This window comes from Aethalodelphis obliquidens, unplaced genomic scaffold (genome assembly GCF_003676395.1).
Source record: "Aethalodelphis obliquidens isolate GAN/ISIS:26980383/991018 unplaced genomic scaffold, ASM367639v1 scaffold42, whole genome shotgun sequence".
Taxonomy (NCBI): Eukaryota; Metazoa; Chordata; class Mammalia; order Artiodactyla; family Delphinidae; genus Aethalodelphis; species Aethalodelphis obliquidens.
Window position 1 is genome coordinate 5,527,054 of NW_020837986.1, and position 19,522 is coordinate 5,546,575.

A 19,522-nucleotide genomic window follows, 5' to 3' on the forward strand; every position below is an offset into this window, starting at 1 on the left:
TAGATGTTTTGGTACTTACTAATCTTTCCTAATCTGTGACACATTAAACAAAAAGATGTTTCATTTATTATTTTTCTTTGCATCTTTCTTTGCTACTTGTGAGGTTCACCATATTTTAAGATGTTTGTTAATCATTTATCTTCTTTAATGAGTTGCCTTTTCCTCATTTTTCTATCAGACTATTCCTTTCATTAACTGTTTTAAAAGACCTTTTTTTTTCATATTAGGAATCTTAGCCCATTGTAGTACAAATATTTTCCTTTAGGATTTTTTTTTTAATGGCATGAGTTTGTTGATTTGCCATATAGAAGATTTTAATTTTATCAAATTTATAAATATTTTCCTTATGGCTCTGCTTATATGTCTTGCTTCAAAAGGTCTTCGTTATTCTACAATTATAAAAATATTCACCCAGGTTTTCTTGTGGAGGTTTCTTTTTTTTAAACAAATAGGCAATTTCCCCAACAAGATTTATAGAACAATCCATCTTTTCCCCTCTCATTTTAAATGCAACTTCATTCATATGCTAAATTTCCATGTATATATATATATATATATATAGGACTTCTATAGTTCAACAGGGTGGGACATAGTATTGAGATCCAATAGGGTAAGAGGTAGTTAATGTTCTCACTAGGTCCTGCAAAACTTATTTCAGAATGTTATTCCAGAGAGATTCTTTTAAGTACTTCCCTCCTCCCACAAATATCAAGCTATTCATTTTAATACTCAATATTCTTGTTTCATTAGGTTGTAGAATAAAAGAGCTAACATTTTAACCCAGTGCTGAAATATTACCATTTCCACTTTTGTTCCTCTTCTTTCTTCGGCTTCTTTTTCTTACTATCTGGCTCAGGAACTTTTTTATCTTTATCTTTATCCTTATTCTTGGGTTTTTTCAATTTACCATCCTACAAAGAAACATGGTGAGAAAGCACTTAAATAAGGACCAATTACACTTCTGGAAGTAGTTTTGGGGAGCCATTAGACAGAAAAACTGGAATCATGGAATATGAGAACTGGAGAAGTTCCTGAGTCCAATACTCTCAATTTGACAGACGAATAAAAATTTATTGGTACTTTTCTCTAAAGCGGTATTTCCTAAAACTCCCAGACACATTGATTACCTGAGAAAGTAGTTAAAAACATTCATTCTGTAGGAGAAAAGCCTGGGAAATTGTATTTTTTTAGCCTCAGTGGAGTTTGGGACAGAGTAATCTCAGTGTATTATCCTCACTTATTTTAAAATCTACTCATCTTTAAACCTCTTCTAATACCACCAAATAACAGGTACAGGAGACTTTTAATGTATTAAATATACAATTTGAAAGGAAATTTCTGATTGAGCCTGGGGGGGAAATACTTTATTACTGCTATTTGCATACACAAAGTCATGAAGCAGTAAGCAAGCAAGTACTTGGGAAGCCCTACAACAATTACCAATTCCCATGATAGTATTTCTTTGAACTGTAACCCTAGATGAGCTGTCACAGTAGCACAGAAAAAGAACAAACATAAACAAGTATAATCCATCAATACAGGTGATAAATCTCAAAACACACACACACACACACACACACACACACACACACACACATCCAGACAAAAATGTGCTATTCAACAGGTGGGGGTCCTGCTTAACAGAATCTAAACTCTTCTGAAGAATATTTTCCTTTGTCCTAACTATTCAATATAATTTAAGTCTTTATTCAGCAAGTTTTATATAGCTATGAAAAATGGTTTTGAGTCATCTTAAAGTCAGTTTCAGAATGGCAGAACTTGAAAGAACTTTATAGTTTGGTTTGACCTCTTCCAGTTATAGTCAAGGAAACTCTGAAACAGGTTTTGTCACTTGCTCAAGGTCAAAAAGCTGCTATTGACTATGATGAGAGCCCAAGTTTACCAGAAAAATAACAGAATGTGACTCATGGGAATGGCTGGAATATATAAACATTCTAGGACTACACATGATAGGATGGTAATCAGATAAACTCAGGGAAAGCAAATGGCCTCCAGTGTACAAAGAAGGGGAAAGGCTACAGTACTACACATAGTTTAAAATAGGAATGGAGAATATAAACGTGTAAGTATGTCTGGGAAGAGAAAATACTAGAGAATCTCATTAATTTAGATAATGTTTACTGTTTAGGCTGAAACACACCACAGGAAAAGGAAATGTTTTTCAGTTAAGACATTCTCTAAACAACTTCTGAACAGGCATGCAGATGGTTTCATCAGGAAACTACTGGCTACATCGTATGTTTTCAAGCCTCAGAATGGGATTATCAGTCACTAGGAGACTTCAGAACAATTCCCAGAAATGAAAAACACCATAGCCAGCAAGTGAGGTTTAATGACTGATCTTGCCATCTGGGGTCCCTACCACAATAAGACTGGGTATTAATTTAGTCTTTCAGCCTGCTTTTTTTTTCCCTCCCCTGTAGGGAGAGGGTTGCTAAGACAATTAAATAAATGAAGTCAACCATTCTTTCTCCCAGATGGTTTTAACAGTTATTACAAACCTCTGTGAAACCCAGAGAAAGGTATTATTTTACATAAATGCAACATAAGCATAAAGGCAATATAGAATGCATGGAGAGCTAAAGTTTTACATTTCTTTATTGACTGGTCTGTACTGGTAATCTACATGAAAGTGGAGTGACTATCATACTCACTACTCAACATTTCACTCTCGATTCCTTGAGTTGGCTCTTATACACTTGAGCTTCTGCCAAGAACAGGCTAGTTGTCAGAAAAGCTACAATTCCCTAAATGCAGGCCCTGATCATCTCTCTACGGCTCACCTACTCATTCATATTCTTAATATGATTTCATTAAAGACACTCCTTCTGCCTTCTTGTGGATTTGGAGGATCAGCAAAGTTCCACAGGAAGGAGGATAACATGGCAGCTAGTGTGCTGGCTCTGGAATCAAACCACATGGGATCAAATCCCGGCTTTACCACTTGGTATCTGTGTGGCTTCAGGCAAATGATTTAACCTCTCTGTACCTCAGTTTTTGCATGTGTAAAATGGAGATAATAGTAGCAATATTTATCTCTAAGGACTGTTGTAAGGATTAAATGAAATGATACCTATAAAGCGTGAAGAATAGTACCTGGTACACTGTAATCATCTAGTACATTTAATTTGAATTATTAATATTATTACTATTATGATAGATTACACTTTTAATATTCACTGCCCCTTACTATCACTATCTTTACTGACGATACTTCAAGCTATAGACTTTATACTTGTGAATCCATTTTGCCCAAGACAATGGCTCAACTCAAATGCAGCAAAGCTAATAACTTACTCAACCCCTTCTCTTAGGAGACTGCAAGATTAAGACCCCTGTGAATTTCTGACATCTTTTTCTTGAATTACTCGCCCACAGTTTTTAGTCCAAGAAATAGTGTCAAAAGAAGGAACCATATTAGTATATGTTAAATCTACCACAAGCATCAAATAGAACCCTTAGGAAAGTACCTGAATTGAAACTGAGATTTTAAGGAAGGTTATAAGCTAGGAGAGAAAGAAAAGAGGAAGAGTATATGTGTTCCAGACAGAGGGAACAGCATGTGTTACATAAAGCCCTGAAGCACAAAAGAATCTGGTGTGGAAAGAAGCAAAGGAGGTCTGTGAGGCTGGAACAAGGTAAATTAGAGAAGAGGCACAAGATGCAGGGGCCAGATCGGAAGAAGCTGTAAAGAGCTTGGATTTAATCCTGTATCCAAGGGACACCCATTTAAAGGACTTTAAATAGGGAGAGTTACCCAAAATGAGTGACGAGCAAGCTTTGTTAGATATAAGAAAGCACTAGAAAACATTCCTAGGGAAAACTCTTCTGGGTTGTAAGCCAAAGTATGATTTATTGTTAATACTTCCCCTGTATGTATGAAGAGAGCACAGTTTCTCCAAGAACATGTCAGTTGGCAGCATAGCTATGGGTAGACACCCAGGAAGGCTGATATCTTAAAACTAACAGTGCCGCAGCCACTGTAACACACTTAAGAGTTTTTCCCAGTGTTTCCTCTACAACAGAGCAATAAATTCCTCAAACCCATTTGGCCTTCAAAAGTTATTTTATGGAAAACTCCCTATTCCAAACTCAAGCCCCAAAGGGCCTAAGTCTCTTTACTAACCTCTTCTTCCTCTAGTTTTCGTTTCTTCTCTTTCTTGGTATCTTCTGTTTTAATTTTCTTAGGTTTATAATCAGCACTAGAAAGGGGAACATGAATACGCAGTTAACACAATTGTGACTCAGTAGTTCTCACCAATAGGATTAGGACCTCCAAACTCTTCTTGGCGGCCTCCAAGGCAGGCGTGGCTGCTATTACTCTTGGCTGGGCATTCTACAGTCAAGAACAGGAATGGAGAAAGTAAAGGCGGCCAGACCAAGGACCAATAGTTATAGTCCTCTATAGAACAAAACAAACAACTTTATGCTACACGCAGGCCTGGAAGGGAAGTGGAGTAGAGGAATACATACAAACATAGACAACACTAGAAGGTAGAAATCTGGGAAGCACACACACAGGGCAACAATAGCTACCACAAAGTAGTAACTGGAAAAGAAAGGGGAGGAAAGAAATTCTCTATGAATTCTGAATATATACAAATGAGCTCATTAAGTATTTCCCTCCTCCCTTTCCATCCATCTTCTACCATAAATCCTTTGTAGATTCCCAAAACATAATAAACTCTGCAAGATTGAAAATAATGAACAGGATTTAACCGCAATGACTGAACCTGAGAAAGAGGTACATATAAGTCTCAAATAACTGTTTTAAGTAAGAGCAATTTTATTACTTCTATACATGGAAACTTCACTCAGAAGGTACGAACAGGCACAGATCCTAGGAAAAACTGCTTCAGCAATGAAAACTTATCTGTGGTAGGTGATGATAAACTTAAAGTAACTTAAATAATTTAAATATTCTTTGTGAATTCTGGATTATTTGAAATTCCAACAATAAATATGCATTACCTTTTTAATAAGAAAAAACGTAAGAAAAGTGTAAATATATATACTCCATTTAAGCCTCAGGCACACTACTTATTTATTTAAGAAACGCTATTTCTCATAATTCAAAGAGAAATCAGTCACCCAGTCTATTAATCACAAATTCCTAATGAGTAAAAGTCAACTAATGCAGTTGTTCTGTGTATTATTGTCTAAACGACTCCTTTTTGTTAAAAAAAATTAAATTAATAAGAAATACTCACTCATCCTCGTCTCGAGGTCTCTTTAATGGCTTTATATCCTCTCTAGGAGGAGCAAAATAGCCATCATCTTCAGGTTCATCTTTAATCAATGGTGGACTAAAGAGAAAAAAATTGCTAGTTAATGAGCGGTGGAACATCTACATTATATCAAGTAATGCAAAGTAGCGGGAGGTAGCTAGTGGAAGGATAACAACATACATGTGTACACATTAAAAGGTTTTCCATGAGTACTTTTTCTCACTTAATTCTCACTACAACCCTGTGAGGTAGACAGTATTGATCTCAATTACAGATGAAGAGGCGATATCAAGGTTCAGGATCCGGACTCCTTATTCTCAGGATTCTTTCCACTACATCTTAGCTATCTGTGCCAACGGAACCCACACCACAACAGGAACAAACCTAAGTTGTTTCCTCCCCTTATTTGAGGGGTCTGTGTATCTGATCCCTCAAGTGATGTGAACTGATTATTCTAGTGCTCCAAAAGCTAAAATATAGCTTTCACAAAAAAAGGAATAAAAATGTATTCCCCAAACTTGAGGCCCAAAACAAACTGAAGTCATTCTAAGCCAAATCTATTCACTGTTCAACTTCCTCCTTTGGTTTACTTACTTTATACACAGAAGAGTACCTTGTCCTATTTTTGTTAAGATTCTGCCTTCTGAATATAAAAAGATGATTCTGTTAGATGACTATCTTGAACCAAAAAGAGGAAGGAACAAGTTAAAAAACCAATGGGACCCGACTTCCCTTGGTGGCGCAGTGGTTAAGAATCCGCCTGCCATATATGCATGGGACACAGGTTTGAGCCCTGGTCCGGGAAGATCCCACATGCTACGGAGCAACTAAGCAACTAAGTAGCCTCACAACTACTGAGCCTGTGCTCTAGAGCCCAGGAGCCACAACTACTGAGCCCACGTGCCACAACTCCTGAGGCCCGCGTGTCTAGAGCCCGTGCTCTGCAACAAGAGAAGCCACCGCAATGAGAAGCCCGTGCACTGCAACCAAGAGTAGCCCCCACTCACTGCAACTAGGGAAAGCCCGCGTGCAGCAATGAAGACCCAACACAACCATAAATAAATGAGTGACTGAGTGAATGAATGAATGAATAAATACATTTAAAAAAAAAAAAAACAACCAATGGGACCAGCAATCACCACAGCCTGGGATATTCCCTGGCCTGGCACATCTTGTTGGAACTGCACTGCTCACAGCCAGAGGCATCTACAAAGCTAACTAACTCGGCACAGGGAATGGCCTCCAGACACAAAGCCACTCATCTCTAGGGGGGCCAAGGGATAAGCATCCAGATTTAGCTGCCAAAGAAAGGATATTCACAGGGTTTCAATGCTGTCCCCCCACTCCCGCCCCCACCCCAAGCATACTGGATCCCCTTGCTTGCAAATGAATTTGAATGTTTAAACAGATTAGCTTTCTTTCCTTATTTATGCACACTCCCCGAATGCTGACCTCTATAGCTGTTTCTCCCCACGACGGAAACCACTGACACAGCCCCAAGTGTCCAAAATCTCCAAAAGCTTTGCACCAGAAAGAAAGAAATGCTGCCATTTACCCAACTAGTTAAGTAAATGCTAGATCCTAGTACTGTCATGAGTGAAGTTAAAAACACTTGGGAAGGGCTTCCCTGGTGGCGCAGTGGTTAAGAGTCCGCCTGCTGATGCAGGGGACATGGGTTCGTGTGCCCCAGTCCGGGAAGATCCCACATGCCGCGGAGCGGCTGCGCCTGTGAGCCATGGCCGCTGAGCCTGCGCGCCCGGAGCCTGTGCTCCGCAACAGGAGAGGCCACAGCAGTGAGAGGCCCGCGTACCGCAAAAAAAAAACAAAAACAAAAACAACAACAACAAAAAAAAAAAACTTGGGAAGGGTTACTAGGCCTGAAGAAAGAATTTTTAAAACAATTACCAGAAAACTGTTCCATCCAGTGAAGCATGTGGATTCTCTACCACGATACAGATGCAAGCTAGAGAGCAGTCCAGCAAAGTGAACACAGAGACCACTGCCTCGAAGGGTGTGCTTCTGACCGTCTAGCCCAGAAAGTCTGAAACTGAACCAGGACTACACACCAAGTCCAGAGAGTCTAATCATATCTTAGTTTAATAAAAGTTCAAGGCAGTCTCCTGGGAGAAAACAGTTGCCCTGTGTTCAGTCACTGTTATCTTAAGAAATCAGAATGCCCAGCTTACAGCTCTAATGCTTCTTGAATTTTACTATTCTGCATTCCTAGAACAGTTACAGAACATGCCTGAAGAGGGCACTTGCTTCTCCCTGGTCTAAGGGACCCAGAGTAAATGGAACAATTTTCAAAAATGTTCTCAAACGAAACTGAAAGTTCAAAGTTTCAAGGAAGCAAAACTGTCAAAACACTTTGCCCTGGACAGTAATGCAAATACTCCCCACAACTCCTTGTAAATGCATCCTGCCATTTAGCGGAGCAGGTGAGAATATATGATCATATAAGTTCTGGGTTTTTTTAAACCAGAGGAGACATTCAGGCTTATTTTAGGGAGTTGAGGCTGATGAGGAAAACAGAATCAAAATGGCCCCAAAAAGTAAAGGAAAAGTGACCTCTAGATGGTGTGTATTTTCCTTTCCTTCTGGAAAAGAGATAAAATATTTCTACTCAAATCTACACCTGTCCCTAAAATGCAAATCAAGTTAGTTTCTAAATATGAGCCTCAGCATAGGGGCAATTCAGAGTAGGGGTTCAGAGTAGGGGTTTTCCAGGAAACTCCAAAATTACTACTAAGTACAGAGTTTCTTTTGGGGGTGATGAAGATGTTCTGAAATTAGATAGGGATAATGGGGAGGTTATATAACCTTGTGAAATACTAAAAACCAATAAACTGTATACTTTAAAAGGGTATATTTTATGGAATTGTTAAATTATATCTCAATTTAAAAAAGCTTCTTTCTGTCAACCTTCTCCACTCAAAACAGCCTTCTAGAAAATGTGCTGGTCAGTCTCACTAAATGGCACTCTAGAAATGCTCACATTGGCTTAGACCAAGTCCTTTCACTGCCAACTTCCTCGAAAACCTGGAGATGGCCCGTCAGTGCATTTCAGGTAAGATCAGACAACACTGTAACGTGGGCAGCTGGCCTACTGGATGCACACAGAGAAAGAGAAGCCAAGGCAGCAGAGGAATCTTACCTAGAAAAGCCATTTTCCTTCTCCTTTTTTATTTTTACATCCCCAGAGGCTCTAATCTGAAAGGTAAAACAACAGTAACGGATTAGTACCTTAAAAGGACTAAACTTGAAGAAGCCTCTACCTTACTTGAGATGATCTGGCCTCCACTCTTGGGGCATCTTGATCCCAGACTGACTCTTCTTGTTAGCAAAACTAAACAGGTGGGGCTTCCCCGGTGGCGCAGTGGCTGAGAGTCCGCCTGCCGATGCAGGGGACGCGGGTTCGTGCCCCGGTCCGGGAAGATCCCACATGCCGCGGAGCGGCTGGGCCCGTGAGCCATGGCCGCTGAGCCTGCGCGTCCGGAGCCTGTGCTCCGCAACGGGAGAGGCCACAACAGTGAGAGGCCCACATACCGCAAATAAATTTAAAAATGTAAAAAAAAAAAAAAAACCAAACAGGTGGACCAAAGGTCTTGACACTTTTCTAAGACTCCTTTTTAACAATTCTTCAGATGAACTGTCCAATTTACTGAGAAATGTTTCCCTTCAAAATGGTGGCTTTTTACCTTTAAATGATGGTAGGTCCCTCTCCCTCAATAAATATACTCCACCTCTCAAGGATTTGCCCTTGGCAGTACAGACAGGAAATAAAAAACCAAACCAAACCAAAAAAGAGTACTTTATTTCCCATCTTCTCTGATTTAGGCAAAGTATATTTACTTTTTTCCTCCTTCAACTTTCCAGACATTACAAAAATCTTCACACATACACTCAGAGGAACGCGCGCACATGCGCGCGCGCGCGCGCACGCACGCACGCACACACGCACACACACACACACACCGGTACCAATGGAAGAATACAAAAAATAGCTCAGTGGCTGTCTCCAGAAAGGGAAACATACACGACAATGATTTGAGGGTAAAAGGGAGATGTATTTCTCACTATTATTCTCTATTTCATATTGTCTGAATTTAGCAAGTCCATCCAGCATTACCTTTTCAGAAACTAATATAAAAACTTTTTTTAAAAGGTCTATGCACAGTACTACTACTTATTCACAGCCAGATGTGCATGTCACATGTACCACCTTCTTCAGCCCAGGTGGAAAAAAAACAGATTTTACCAGCAATGAGCTCATTAGTTTACAAGCATCCCACAAAGTTTGTTCTACAGAGATTTGGCTAGCAGAATTAATTCTCCCCATGAAAGAAAACTGACTTTCCCAGAAACCCTACATCCCTCAATTTATCCATTTGCCATATAAAGTAAGGTAATGATATGGATAGGTTTGGTGCGTGAAATACAGTGGTAAAGGGCTTTGGTTTTTATAGTTTAAGACTCTGCTTGGCTCTGATGTCTCCTGACACAGACCTTTTTCACTCAAAGGCCAGGGAATCTTACTAGTCAATGAAGGTACTTTCAATACCTGCTTTTACAGGTAAACAAAATGAAAAGTACATCCCACACCTCTTCATTCCCCACTGGAAAGTTCTGTACCTTTTCCTCCTTTCGTTTTTCCTTGTCTCTGTCTTTGTGTTTGTCTTTATGCTTCTCTGAACTTCCATCTTTGTGTTTGGTTTTCTCCTTCTCTTTGTGTTTCTTTTCAGAATCTTTATGTTCACTGTGAAAAATAAGACACAAACAGTTAGCAGAGTAGGGACAAACAGAGTAGGGACCACAGGGTTCATATCACAAGATTAACTCACAAGATACCCTGAGATAACATGAACCATGGAAACTTACAATGCTTTAAATAAATAGTCCTGACAGAAGGTTCAAGTAGAGGCTCTTGGCTACATCAGACTTTCTTTACCTTGCTTAATGTTTTAATTTTTTCGAAGAAGCAAAGGAATCAAATAGAAAAAACATAGTCATTCTAAACGTAACAGGACATTTTTTTAAGTTACTAAGACTATACAGCAAACCCACTGTATTTCTACAACATTCTACCAGCAGAAAACTATAATGAAAGCTCCAACTTGAGCTCTCACATCTCATGTGAGGAGGTAAAAACAGTTCACCAAAAATCATTTGGTGGCTTAGTGCCAGATGTGAGACATATCACAAATGTAGCCACGCCAGGGCTTTGTGCAGTAGCAGCCCAACACAGTCAGTGTTTCCTGCCAGCTTAGGAAAAGCTAGTCACTTCTAGCTTTTCTAGCTAGGGCTTATAAATCCTGCTTGGTTCTTTCCTCAGAATAAGAAAAGATCCATCTAAAAGCAAGGGCATTTCCTGTGCTAAACATTTAAAGCCTTGCTTTTAAAGGGGTTTGTGGGCACAGTGGTAGCACTATAAAAAGGTGCCGCTTCTCTGGAAAACAAAATATGACATTACAAAACAAGAGCCATTAAAGTGTTCATATCCTGGGTCTAGCTCCTGGAGATTTCTCTCTGGGTAAAACATTACAGAGAGATGTTCATTTTGATGCCTCCCATAACAAAAAACAAACAAGAACAAATAAACAAACAAAAAAGCACCAAGAAACCAGATACAGCCTTGGTAAATACCAAGAGGGAGATACTGTGATATATCAAAGGTATACATCACAGTTATCATTATCATTATGTAGCTGTTATGCTATAATTTGTGAGTCCTACAAATATACATGGAAAATGTTTATGACACAAATGGAAAAAAGGAATATATAAAATGACTGCAGTTATATAAAAACATGCATGTAGACAAAGACTAAAGAGCAAAAATCACAAGCTGTATTTTAAGGTGAACACTGGATGACTATTTTCTTCAGTACACTGGGCAGGAGGTTTAGGAACCTTGCTCACCTCAGCAGCCAATATATTCCACAAGTTAACAAAAGAGAGCATGAATTCAAGTGCTATGAGTTGGGGGTCACCCCAGACACAGGACAGCTGACAGCAACCCCAGCTGACAGGGACAGTCAAACCTATAGGCAGCATCGGCTCTTGCCTTTCCCACCATAGACTGTATTTCCTATCTCACATTTACCACCTTCAACCCAGGAGAAAAAAACAGATTTTACCAGCAATGAGCTCATTAGGTTACAACCATCCCACGAAGTTTGTTCTGAAGAGATTTGGCTAGCATACTCAGTTACATCAAAGGCCAAAAAGGGAGAAACAAATGATGGCGACCAGTTAGGTGAGAGCCCCAGAATGTGGATCAGGAGAGCATCGCTATCACTCACATCTCTGGGCACAAAAGGAGCCCCAACTAAGGAGTTTGGATAATAAATCAGCAGAAACTATGAATCCAGCCAGGAGGGCAGGGGGACTAGTATGAACAGGACTACAGATTTAGGGAAGACCCAGAACTACCACAGATGGAAAATAAAGCAATGTCCACTTTCCTTGGTTGATGTACTCCTCCCTCTATGTTGTTCTCATTACGTTGTTATTTAGATGTGCCACACACTGAAAAATAACAAATTTCTATATGAGCACACTTTTCTTTTTAACTCTAGTATGCTTGGAAGCACATGATGGTCAATTTTTCCCACCATGCTTTTTATTCTCAGCATTATTATGATGTCACTCTCTACTCAATGTGCTCTCTCTCATAATCTGTTTTTACCAAAACGCAATGTTTTATAAACAAATTTATCCTTTATTTTGTACAAAATGGCTCCCGATTACAATAACACTCTTACTTCCAGTTCTCATTAATTCTTCCAGCTTTAGAATGGTGAAAAGGCAAAGTTGCCAAGATTGCAATTGATTCTTTAGGAGTTTACATATGTGAAATCATAGGCCCATGGTTTTGATACTACCAGCAAAATGTCTGAGCTTACTATTCTATATACAAGCACTGAAGTTTCAGTTTTTGTTTTAAACATTAACTGTAAGAGGAATTAATGGTCATCTACAGAAGTTTCTGCCTAAAAGCAAAAAATGTGGAAAATTACATCCATAATATTAATGGGTGGATATATACATCCCTCCCTAGACTAAGAAAAAAGAAAAATCTAAGCAAGCATTGTGCTGCTCAGCGCTTTCACATACATTATTTCATTCAGTCCTCACAACACCCGTGTGAAGTAGGCTCTATCATCCCCTTAGACTGATTTAGAAACACAGGAGCCAGTGGTTCAAAGTCTATTCAAAGTTACAACGTTAGAAAGAAGGGCAGTTGGGATTTAAACTGAGTATTTCCATCTCCAAGTTCAGAGCACTTTCCACTAAATCAATATCATTACAATTCCATGAAGTCGATACGTACCACATAAGGGTAGCCTGGTGTTGTTAGAGACAAATGCATGTCCAGTCTGAGATTTGATGTATAAGATCAAAACTTTATTCTACCATCAGTGGAAACTTTCTAGAATAGAGATCTAGGATATCTGAAATGATAAAACCCTTGGGACAGCTACTTCTCATTTTGTCTTCCCATGAAACTCTAAATGGCTGACTTAGGAATCTAAGTTTAGGAATGCTCTATATTCCTTATTCCTTTATGCTCCACCTCCACGCCTCCCCCACCCCCACCCCCCTTGTTCTCTTTCTCAATGAAAGCAATTCTTAGAACATTAGTCTGTTTCACTAGAAAACTGGCTCTCTGGCCTTCTGGCAATCACAGCATGGGCACCGTAAGTATACACATAGGCCTCCAGTTTTCTGCTTTGCTATTCATTACCACACCAAACAGAGATCAGGGAAAAGAAGTCAACAAATGACATGGCGATGAGATAGTACCCAGGCCACCCCAGGAAAGTGAAAAAAGTCAGTACTTCCTCTGCCTGCTAACCAGAGGGAAATCTATTCAGGAAATTCAAAGTTCCTGCTAGAGTAGTAACCCCTTTGTAGGTCATAATTAATCACAAAGACCAAAATGAGATGAAACTATCAACTTGACTTTCCAAAGGCAACTCACTCTCCTCTATTCCCAACTGTTTAGATATAAGAGAACAAGTTTAGATTTTTAGACTAAGTGAGTTCCGGTGATTCAGGGTTAAGGAACATCTTGTGGTACAATGCATTCCATTGGGGACTATTAGAAATATGGGTTTATGAAGCCCTATTAAGTCTCTTGGACACAATGCTAACATCGTATCTACGTATCAGGTGCTGTTCCTGTCCCTGCCTCCAGAAATAGACAGCAGAGCACTGGGGGTCCTACCCCTCATCCATAACCCCACACCGACAGAAGTGCCGCCAAAGAGCGAGCCTCAGTGGTAGTCTTTCCTAGGAATCTACCTGAAGTAAGTAGCAGATGCACTTGGGGGTCAAAGTCCTATCATACAGAAGCATGTCTAAGGCTGTGCCATGGAAGTCAGAAGCAGAATTTGGCCAGTGGTAGAAAATGCAGCCAATCTGGATCAGTTAGGCTGACTCATCACCATTCAGGATTTCCTAACATGTACCTCTTTTTCCAAGACTTAAAATTGGCTTGACTTTCACACTGGCTTAAAGGGCAGCACCTTTCCACTTATGATAGTGAGATGATGGAAATTCTGTCCAGTGCAGAAGAGGAGTTCATATGCTGACTACCTGTTTTAACAGACATTACCCAGGGCTTCCCTGGTGGCGCAGTGGTTAAGAATCTGCCTGCCAATGCAAGGGACACGGGTTCGAGCCCTGGCCTGGGAAGATCCCACATGCCTCGGAGCAACTAACCCTGTGCGCCACAACTACTGAGCCTGAGCTCTAGAGCCCGCAAGCCACAACTACTGAGCCCATGTGCCACAACTACTGAAGCCTGCGTGCCTAGAACCCGTGGCTCTGCAACAAGAGAAGCCACCGCAGTGAGAAGCCCACGCACCGCAATGAAGAGTAGCCCCCGCTCACCGCAACTAAAGAAAGCCCGCCCACAGCAACAAAGACCCAACACAGGCAAAAGTAAATAAATAAATAAATTTATTTATTTAAAAGAAAAAAAAAGAGACATTACCCATGTCTTTATACTGATCCTGCTACTTTTCCATACACAATAGACACAATATGTAAAAGTCACAAAATGGGTTTTAAATATAACTGAGGACTACAATACTGGCCAGTTTGGGGCAGCAGTACAGGTGACTGTAATACTGAAGAAACTTCAGTGGGGCTAAATAAGAAAAATAAACTAGAAGAAAAGCTTAATAATGACCACAGTAAGGAAACCCAAAGATCTGAAGAACAAATACATTTTAAGAATGAGTTTAGTCTGGGGTACACTGAAGGCCAAAATACAGACAGTAGCTGGCATTCCTAGAACCTCTGAAATGGTCATACTCTTGGATTAAATATGAATTTCATCATCAGGAACTCACAGAGAAAACATCCAATTACTGGCTACACACAGAAGCTGACTCCTTGGCTCGGGGCTCATCTCTGTCTGGGGAAAAGATCTACCTAACATCAGAGCCTAGACAAGCAAAAGTCAATGCCAAACAGAGTAAATGGGAAGATCAAAGTCACCTCTCGAGTAAGACTCTTGTTGGACCTGAGCAGACAAAAGAGAGGGATGACCAGGGTTCCCCTAGGCACTTAGGAAGAAGAATGGGAGAGAGGGTGGAAGTAGGGGGATGGCAGTAGGAAGCCAAGAGTGAAAATATTTTCTTTCTGCAAGAAGGCATTTGCTGCCTCTTTAGGAAAAAACCCTGTGTCTGATATTCTAGGAAGCTAGGATGTTGGCTATGGGAAACCATTTAAATTTGTTAAAGAAAACTAAAACAATGGTCTGTCCTCTATCAGCAAGAAAAATATTTAACAGATCCTTAAACAGTACTAAGTGCCAGGCACTCTTCTAAGCAATTTAATCCCCATTACAAAACTGAGGTAAGTATTTTCATTTTACAGATATGGAAACTGAGACACGGGAAGATTCAGTAACTTGCCCAAGGAAATACATCTAACGAACAATAACTAGGACTTAAACTCAGACAGTCATGCATTTGACCACTCTGGTGCCTTACTCCCCAAACAAAGCAAAAACGAAACACTGCTAAGAGAAGAAGAAGCCTCTTTATCTTCTGCGAATAGGACCTAGCCACTAATGGCTAAGAGAACAAACTCATTCCAGCAATCTGCCCACTTCCTCAAGGCAGCAGACCCCTGCAGGCTGCAGCCAATGGAGTCACAGGGGATTCCTATGGGAGAGCCTAGAAAGATTCCAAGCTGTGAAAGGAGGAAACCCTTCAAAGGAAAGCAGACAATTAGAGCTTAAATAATGTTTGTTCAATTAAACATTCTAGGAGGTAAATTCAAAAGTTGCCTCTTGAAAAAATGCAGCAGCTAGTTTCTGAAAGGCTCTGAGAAATGAAGATTTCTCAATGCTCATCCACCATTAATAGGTTACTAAACAAAATCCCAAGAATTATTAAAACTTGGGAGTTGAGTGGAATCTTAGAAATTATTTAATCCTTTGTTTGCAGGCCAGAGCAGATAAAGGGATGTGCCCAAAGATGCCAAAGCCGATGCCAAAGCCAATACACATTCTGAACTCCCATTCCTCCCCTAAGTTCTTTATCTCTACCAATAGGGTAAACAGTCACACAGTTATCCAAGCTAGGAATCCTTTTTCTTAGACCCCCCTCATGCCACTTGTGGCTAAGTCCTATATTTCCCTTTCTCAACTATTTTCAAAGGCTTCTTGCTCCTTTAGAATCAAGTCCCAGCTTCTCAAAATAGCATTTAATAGTTCTGCCTCAAGCAACTTTTTGGAGCCCTCATTTTCTAACCCATCCTGTTAACCCAGGCATCCACCTAACTGGATTCTTCTCAGAGCAAAGTACATTACAATGCTTCCATATTTTGTTTATGCTTTTCTCGCTGTCTGGAATGTCACTCTTTCTAGCCATCACCTTCCCTTGACAAGATCTTAACCATCTTTCCATGGCTAGCTCAAATACCCTTTCCACCATGAAATCTTAAAAAAAAAAAAAAAAAAAAAAAAGACTGTAGGTCATTATAATAGGGCTAGATATCAATGAAAACCAGGGCACCAAAATAGAAGTTATCCATAAGTAACTACTAAATTAGATTCAACTACCAAAATCAACAGCTTCAATTTATCTGAATGATATTCTACCAGGCTTTGTGGTAATCATAATAATCTCAATTACTGAGTATGTTACAGTTTCCAAAGAGCTTTTATCTGCATAATTACATTGAATTCTCCCACAACACACTTGAAAGCTTGACCAGGCTAGTATTGCTATCAACACTCAACCAAAATGGGAAAAGACCCAGAAGTTAAGCGGCTTGGATGAGGACACACAGCTAGTAAATGATAGAACCTAGCTTCTCCACTTCTATTTTAGTGTGCTTTCCACTACATCACATTGACTCCCACGTGAATGGTGGTGGTACTCAGTTTTCTCATTTCTAAACTACCCAATCTTCTCTATTTACCTATGTTAACTGTCCATTTCCCCCAGACAGGGTGATACAGGGACATGTAGGTAAATGGAGGGCTTCAGCAACAGCTCACAAAAAAAGCAGTAAACAATCTTTTAAATGTGATTACTTTCAGAAAAACTGCCCCTAATCTGAGAACCAGCTGCTTAATTCCAGTGCATTTCCCTACGAGCCTATGTTCTCTCAACTCTAATTCAGGTAGGATTTGGAACTGAAGGGAAAGCAGAAACCAAAAGCATCCTTATTCTCACACTGACTGTATAAATTAGCACTGCCAATGTGGCTGGAAAAGCACTTCCCTTACTATTTCACAGTAGTTCTGTCTTCCCTGGCCTTCCACAAAATTGTCACTCCACCCTGAGTGTCAGGTTTAAAAATGACAAGAGATGCACACAGTCAAAAGCTAGCAGGAGAAATCTTATGTTTCACATGTGACAGTCCTTTGTTTTCTAAAATCAAGCCTCCCCCCGCCGCAATTGCTTTTAATTATGTTGTATATATAAGAGGTCTAGTATTAAAGATAATTTATGCTAAGAATGCAACCTTTCAAGAGAAGTATCTGGTGAGATCCTACAAGTCCAGTGATTCCTTAGCATCTGGTTAAGAGTATTCCTTTTATTTCTTTAGAGAGGATTTATATATTGCTTTAAAGGACCTCAAGTGCTAAATATCAATGCTAATGGAAAGAAGCAGTATCAGAGACAAATAACAGAAGAAATTATTTTTATTTGACTTTGGTAGAAACTTCCTGTGATGTTATAGGCCAGAGAGTCAGAGATGGGGTTTTCACAGGGTCAGAATTTAATGAGATTAATACTTCTAATGCCAAAAACTTTAGGGATTTGGGGCCCAAAGAAAGAGGCAGCGCCTGAAATGATCTGGCATTTTAAAACCTAAGCTGCCGACAATATGCATATGAGAAAGAGATGCTTGTATTTAAACACAGATAGTTTAGCAACACAACGAACCTTTCTTAGGGAGGGAGATTGTTTTGTTATGTTTTGTTTTTTACTGGAAGGAATAATGTAGTGGGGGAAAAATCATACTAGGACTCAGAAGCCCTGGTCTCTTATCCTCGCTCTGCTACCACCCTGCCATGTGACTTTGGGCATGTCACCTCAGACTCATGTCCACACAAAAAAGAGATGAGGTGGAATGATCTTTAACACCCCTTTCCCTATTTTGCACCTTGAATTAGAATAATAAAAGGAGAAAGCATATGAATAAGATGGGATCTCCTAAGAGGTAGGTCTAAATCCCATTCTAGCTCTCAAAAGGCTTGTTTCCCATCCTCTGACACTCCAAATATGCAGTACATATTACTATGCAGAACAAAGAGGCCTCCTGGATTTGGGTCCTAAGTGTAGCCTAATGAAAAATGACTGATGCTAATATCTAGCAGAGAAGGAGGGAATATAGAAACACATTACTGTAGAACTTGTTTCCTCATACAGATAGCCACAAAATTAGGCAGGGTTGATGATCAAGGTGTTAAAGTGAAGCATTTTGGAACAGAACATACTACATCTTAATTATTCTGGGCTTCAGAGGTGATTAAACAATCCTCAAGGTTTCCTTAATGTGCTAAGAAGAAAAATGAAGAAACCCAAAACTACCGTTAAGATCAGAAGTCACTTAAAAAGGAACACAGTGTACAGGATTTTACTGGACCATAACCAACACACTTGCTTTGTTGCAAAGAGGTAGTGTGTCAGGAGAGGTCAAAACAGGAAGCATTTAAAAGTCTGCTTACAACACATCATCTGGTTAAACTGTCTTAAACTTACTCACATGTGAATTAGAGATCCAGGGCTAGATTTAGTCATATATAAACAGAAACTCAGAGCAGGTCCTTCCAATGCCTTTTGGCAAACAGGCTACTGTTTTCTCAATTTCTCTAATTCTGATTAGAAATGAAGAAAATATTAAAAGGCACAAAATTGCATAGAACAAATTCCTGATTGCCTATGCTATAATCTTGGAAAAGCATGCTTTTAATAGATGTACAAAATATTATCTCCTCACATCTGTAGAGCAGATCACAGTTAAAGAGCTTTCATACTTATTGACTCCCAGGGTCCCTTCTGAAGCATGTATTAATATGGGGAAACTAAGGAAGACGAGAAAGCTCAGTTGAGGAAGGTTAGATAACCTAGTCAAGATCTCATGAGACCTAAGTGGATAGACCAGACCAGAGGCCTTCTCCTAGATACAGGCAAGAAACCATTGTGGACTCTTCAAGAAAAATGATGCCAAAATTACATCCTTTATTTTTAAAAAGGAGATTCTGGCAAAACAGGAGAGGGCCAAATTTATATCCCAAAGTCTTTTATGCCACTTCTACCTAATCTTTTCTCCCATCACAATTGCAAATTATGGTTGGTGAAGTAAGATGTATCAGAGAGTAAGAGATCCATTTTTAAAAGCTTATGGTTTACACGGATCAAACCCACACCCCCTGCAGTGGAAGCCTGGAGTCTTAACCACTGGACCACCAGGGAAGTCCCTGTTTTTCTTTAATTAACAATAATCTTTTGACCTTCCTACAACCTGGTTTCTTGCAAAAACTCCTATGTATCCTGGCTCCTCCCTTGCCTCTTCAGGGCAGTCCCTCAGAGTCATCTGAGAGGCTGTCTTCTAGCCTTAAGTCCTCAGCAAGTCCGTCAAATAAAACGTAATTCTCAACTTAAAAAAAAAAAAAAAAGCTTATGGTTTAAATAATAACTTCTATCTTTTTAAAGTCTTTTTGGACAGATTTCAGGTAACATGAAAATTAGTTTTTCTTCATCTGATCTATAAGCATTTTCCTCAGATGATGAAGT

The 19,522-nt window shown here is 39.6% G+C and overlaps 1 protein-coding gene across 1 annotated transcript in view; it reads right to left on the minus strand.

Annotated features, from left to right (window-relative positions):
* TOP1 (DNA topoisomerase I) overlaps positions 1-19,522 on the minus strand; it is an 86,395-nt gene that overhangs the window by 32,566 nt on the left and 34,307 nt on the right. The window contains exons 4-8 of the mRNA XM_027078301.1: positions 9,882-10,005; positions 8,404-8,459; positions 5,232-5,327; positions 4,148-4,223; positions 799-911 (exon numbers count right to left, since the gene is read on the minus strand). Coding sequence (XP_026934102.1) covers positions 799-911; positions 4,148-4,223; positions 5,232-5,327; positions 8,404-8,459; positions 9,882-10,005 — 465 coding nt within the window. The remainder of the gene's footprint in view (positions 1-798; positions 912-4,147; positions 4,224-5,231; positions 5,328-8,403; positions 8,460-9,881; positions 10,006-19,522) is intronic.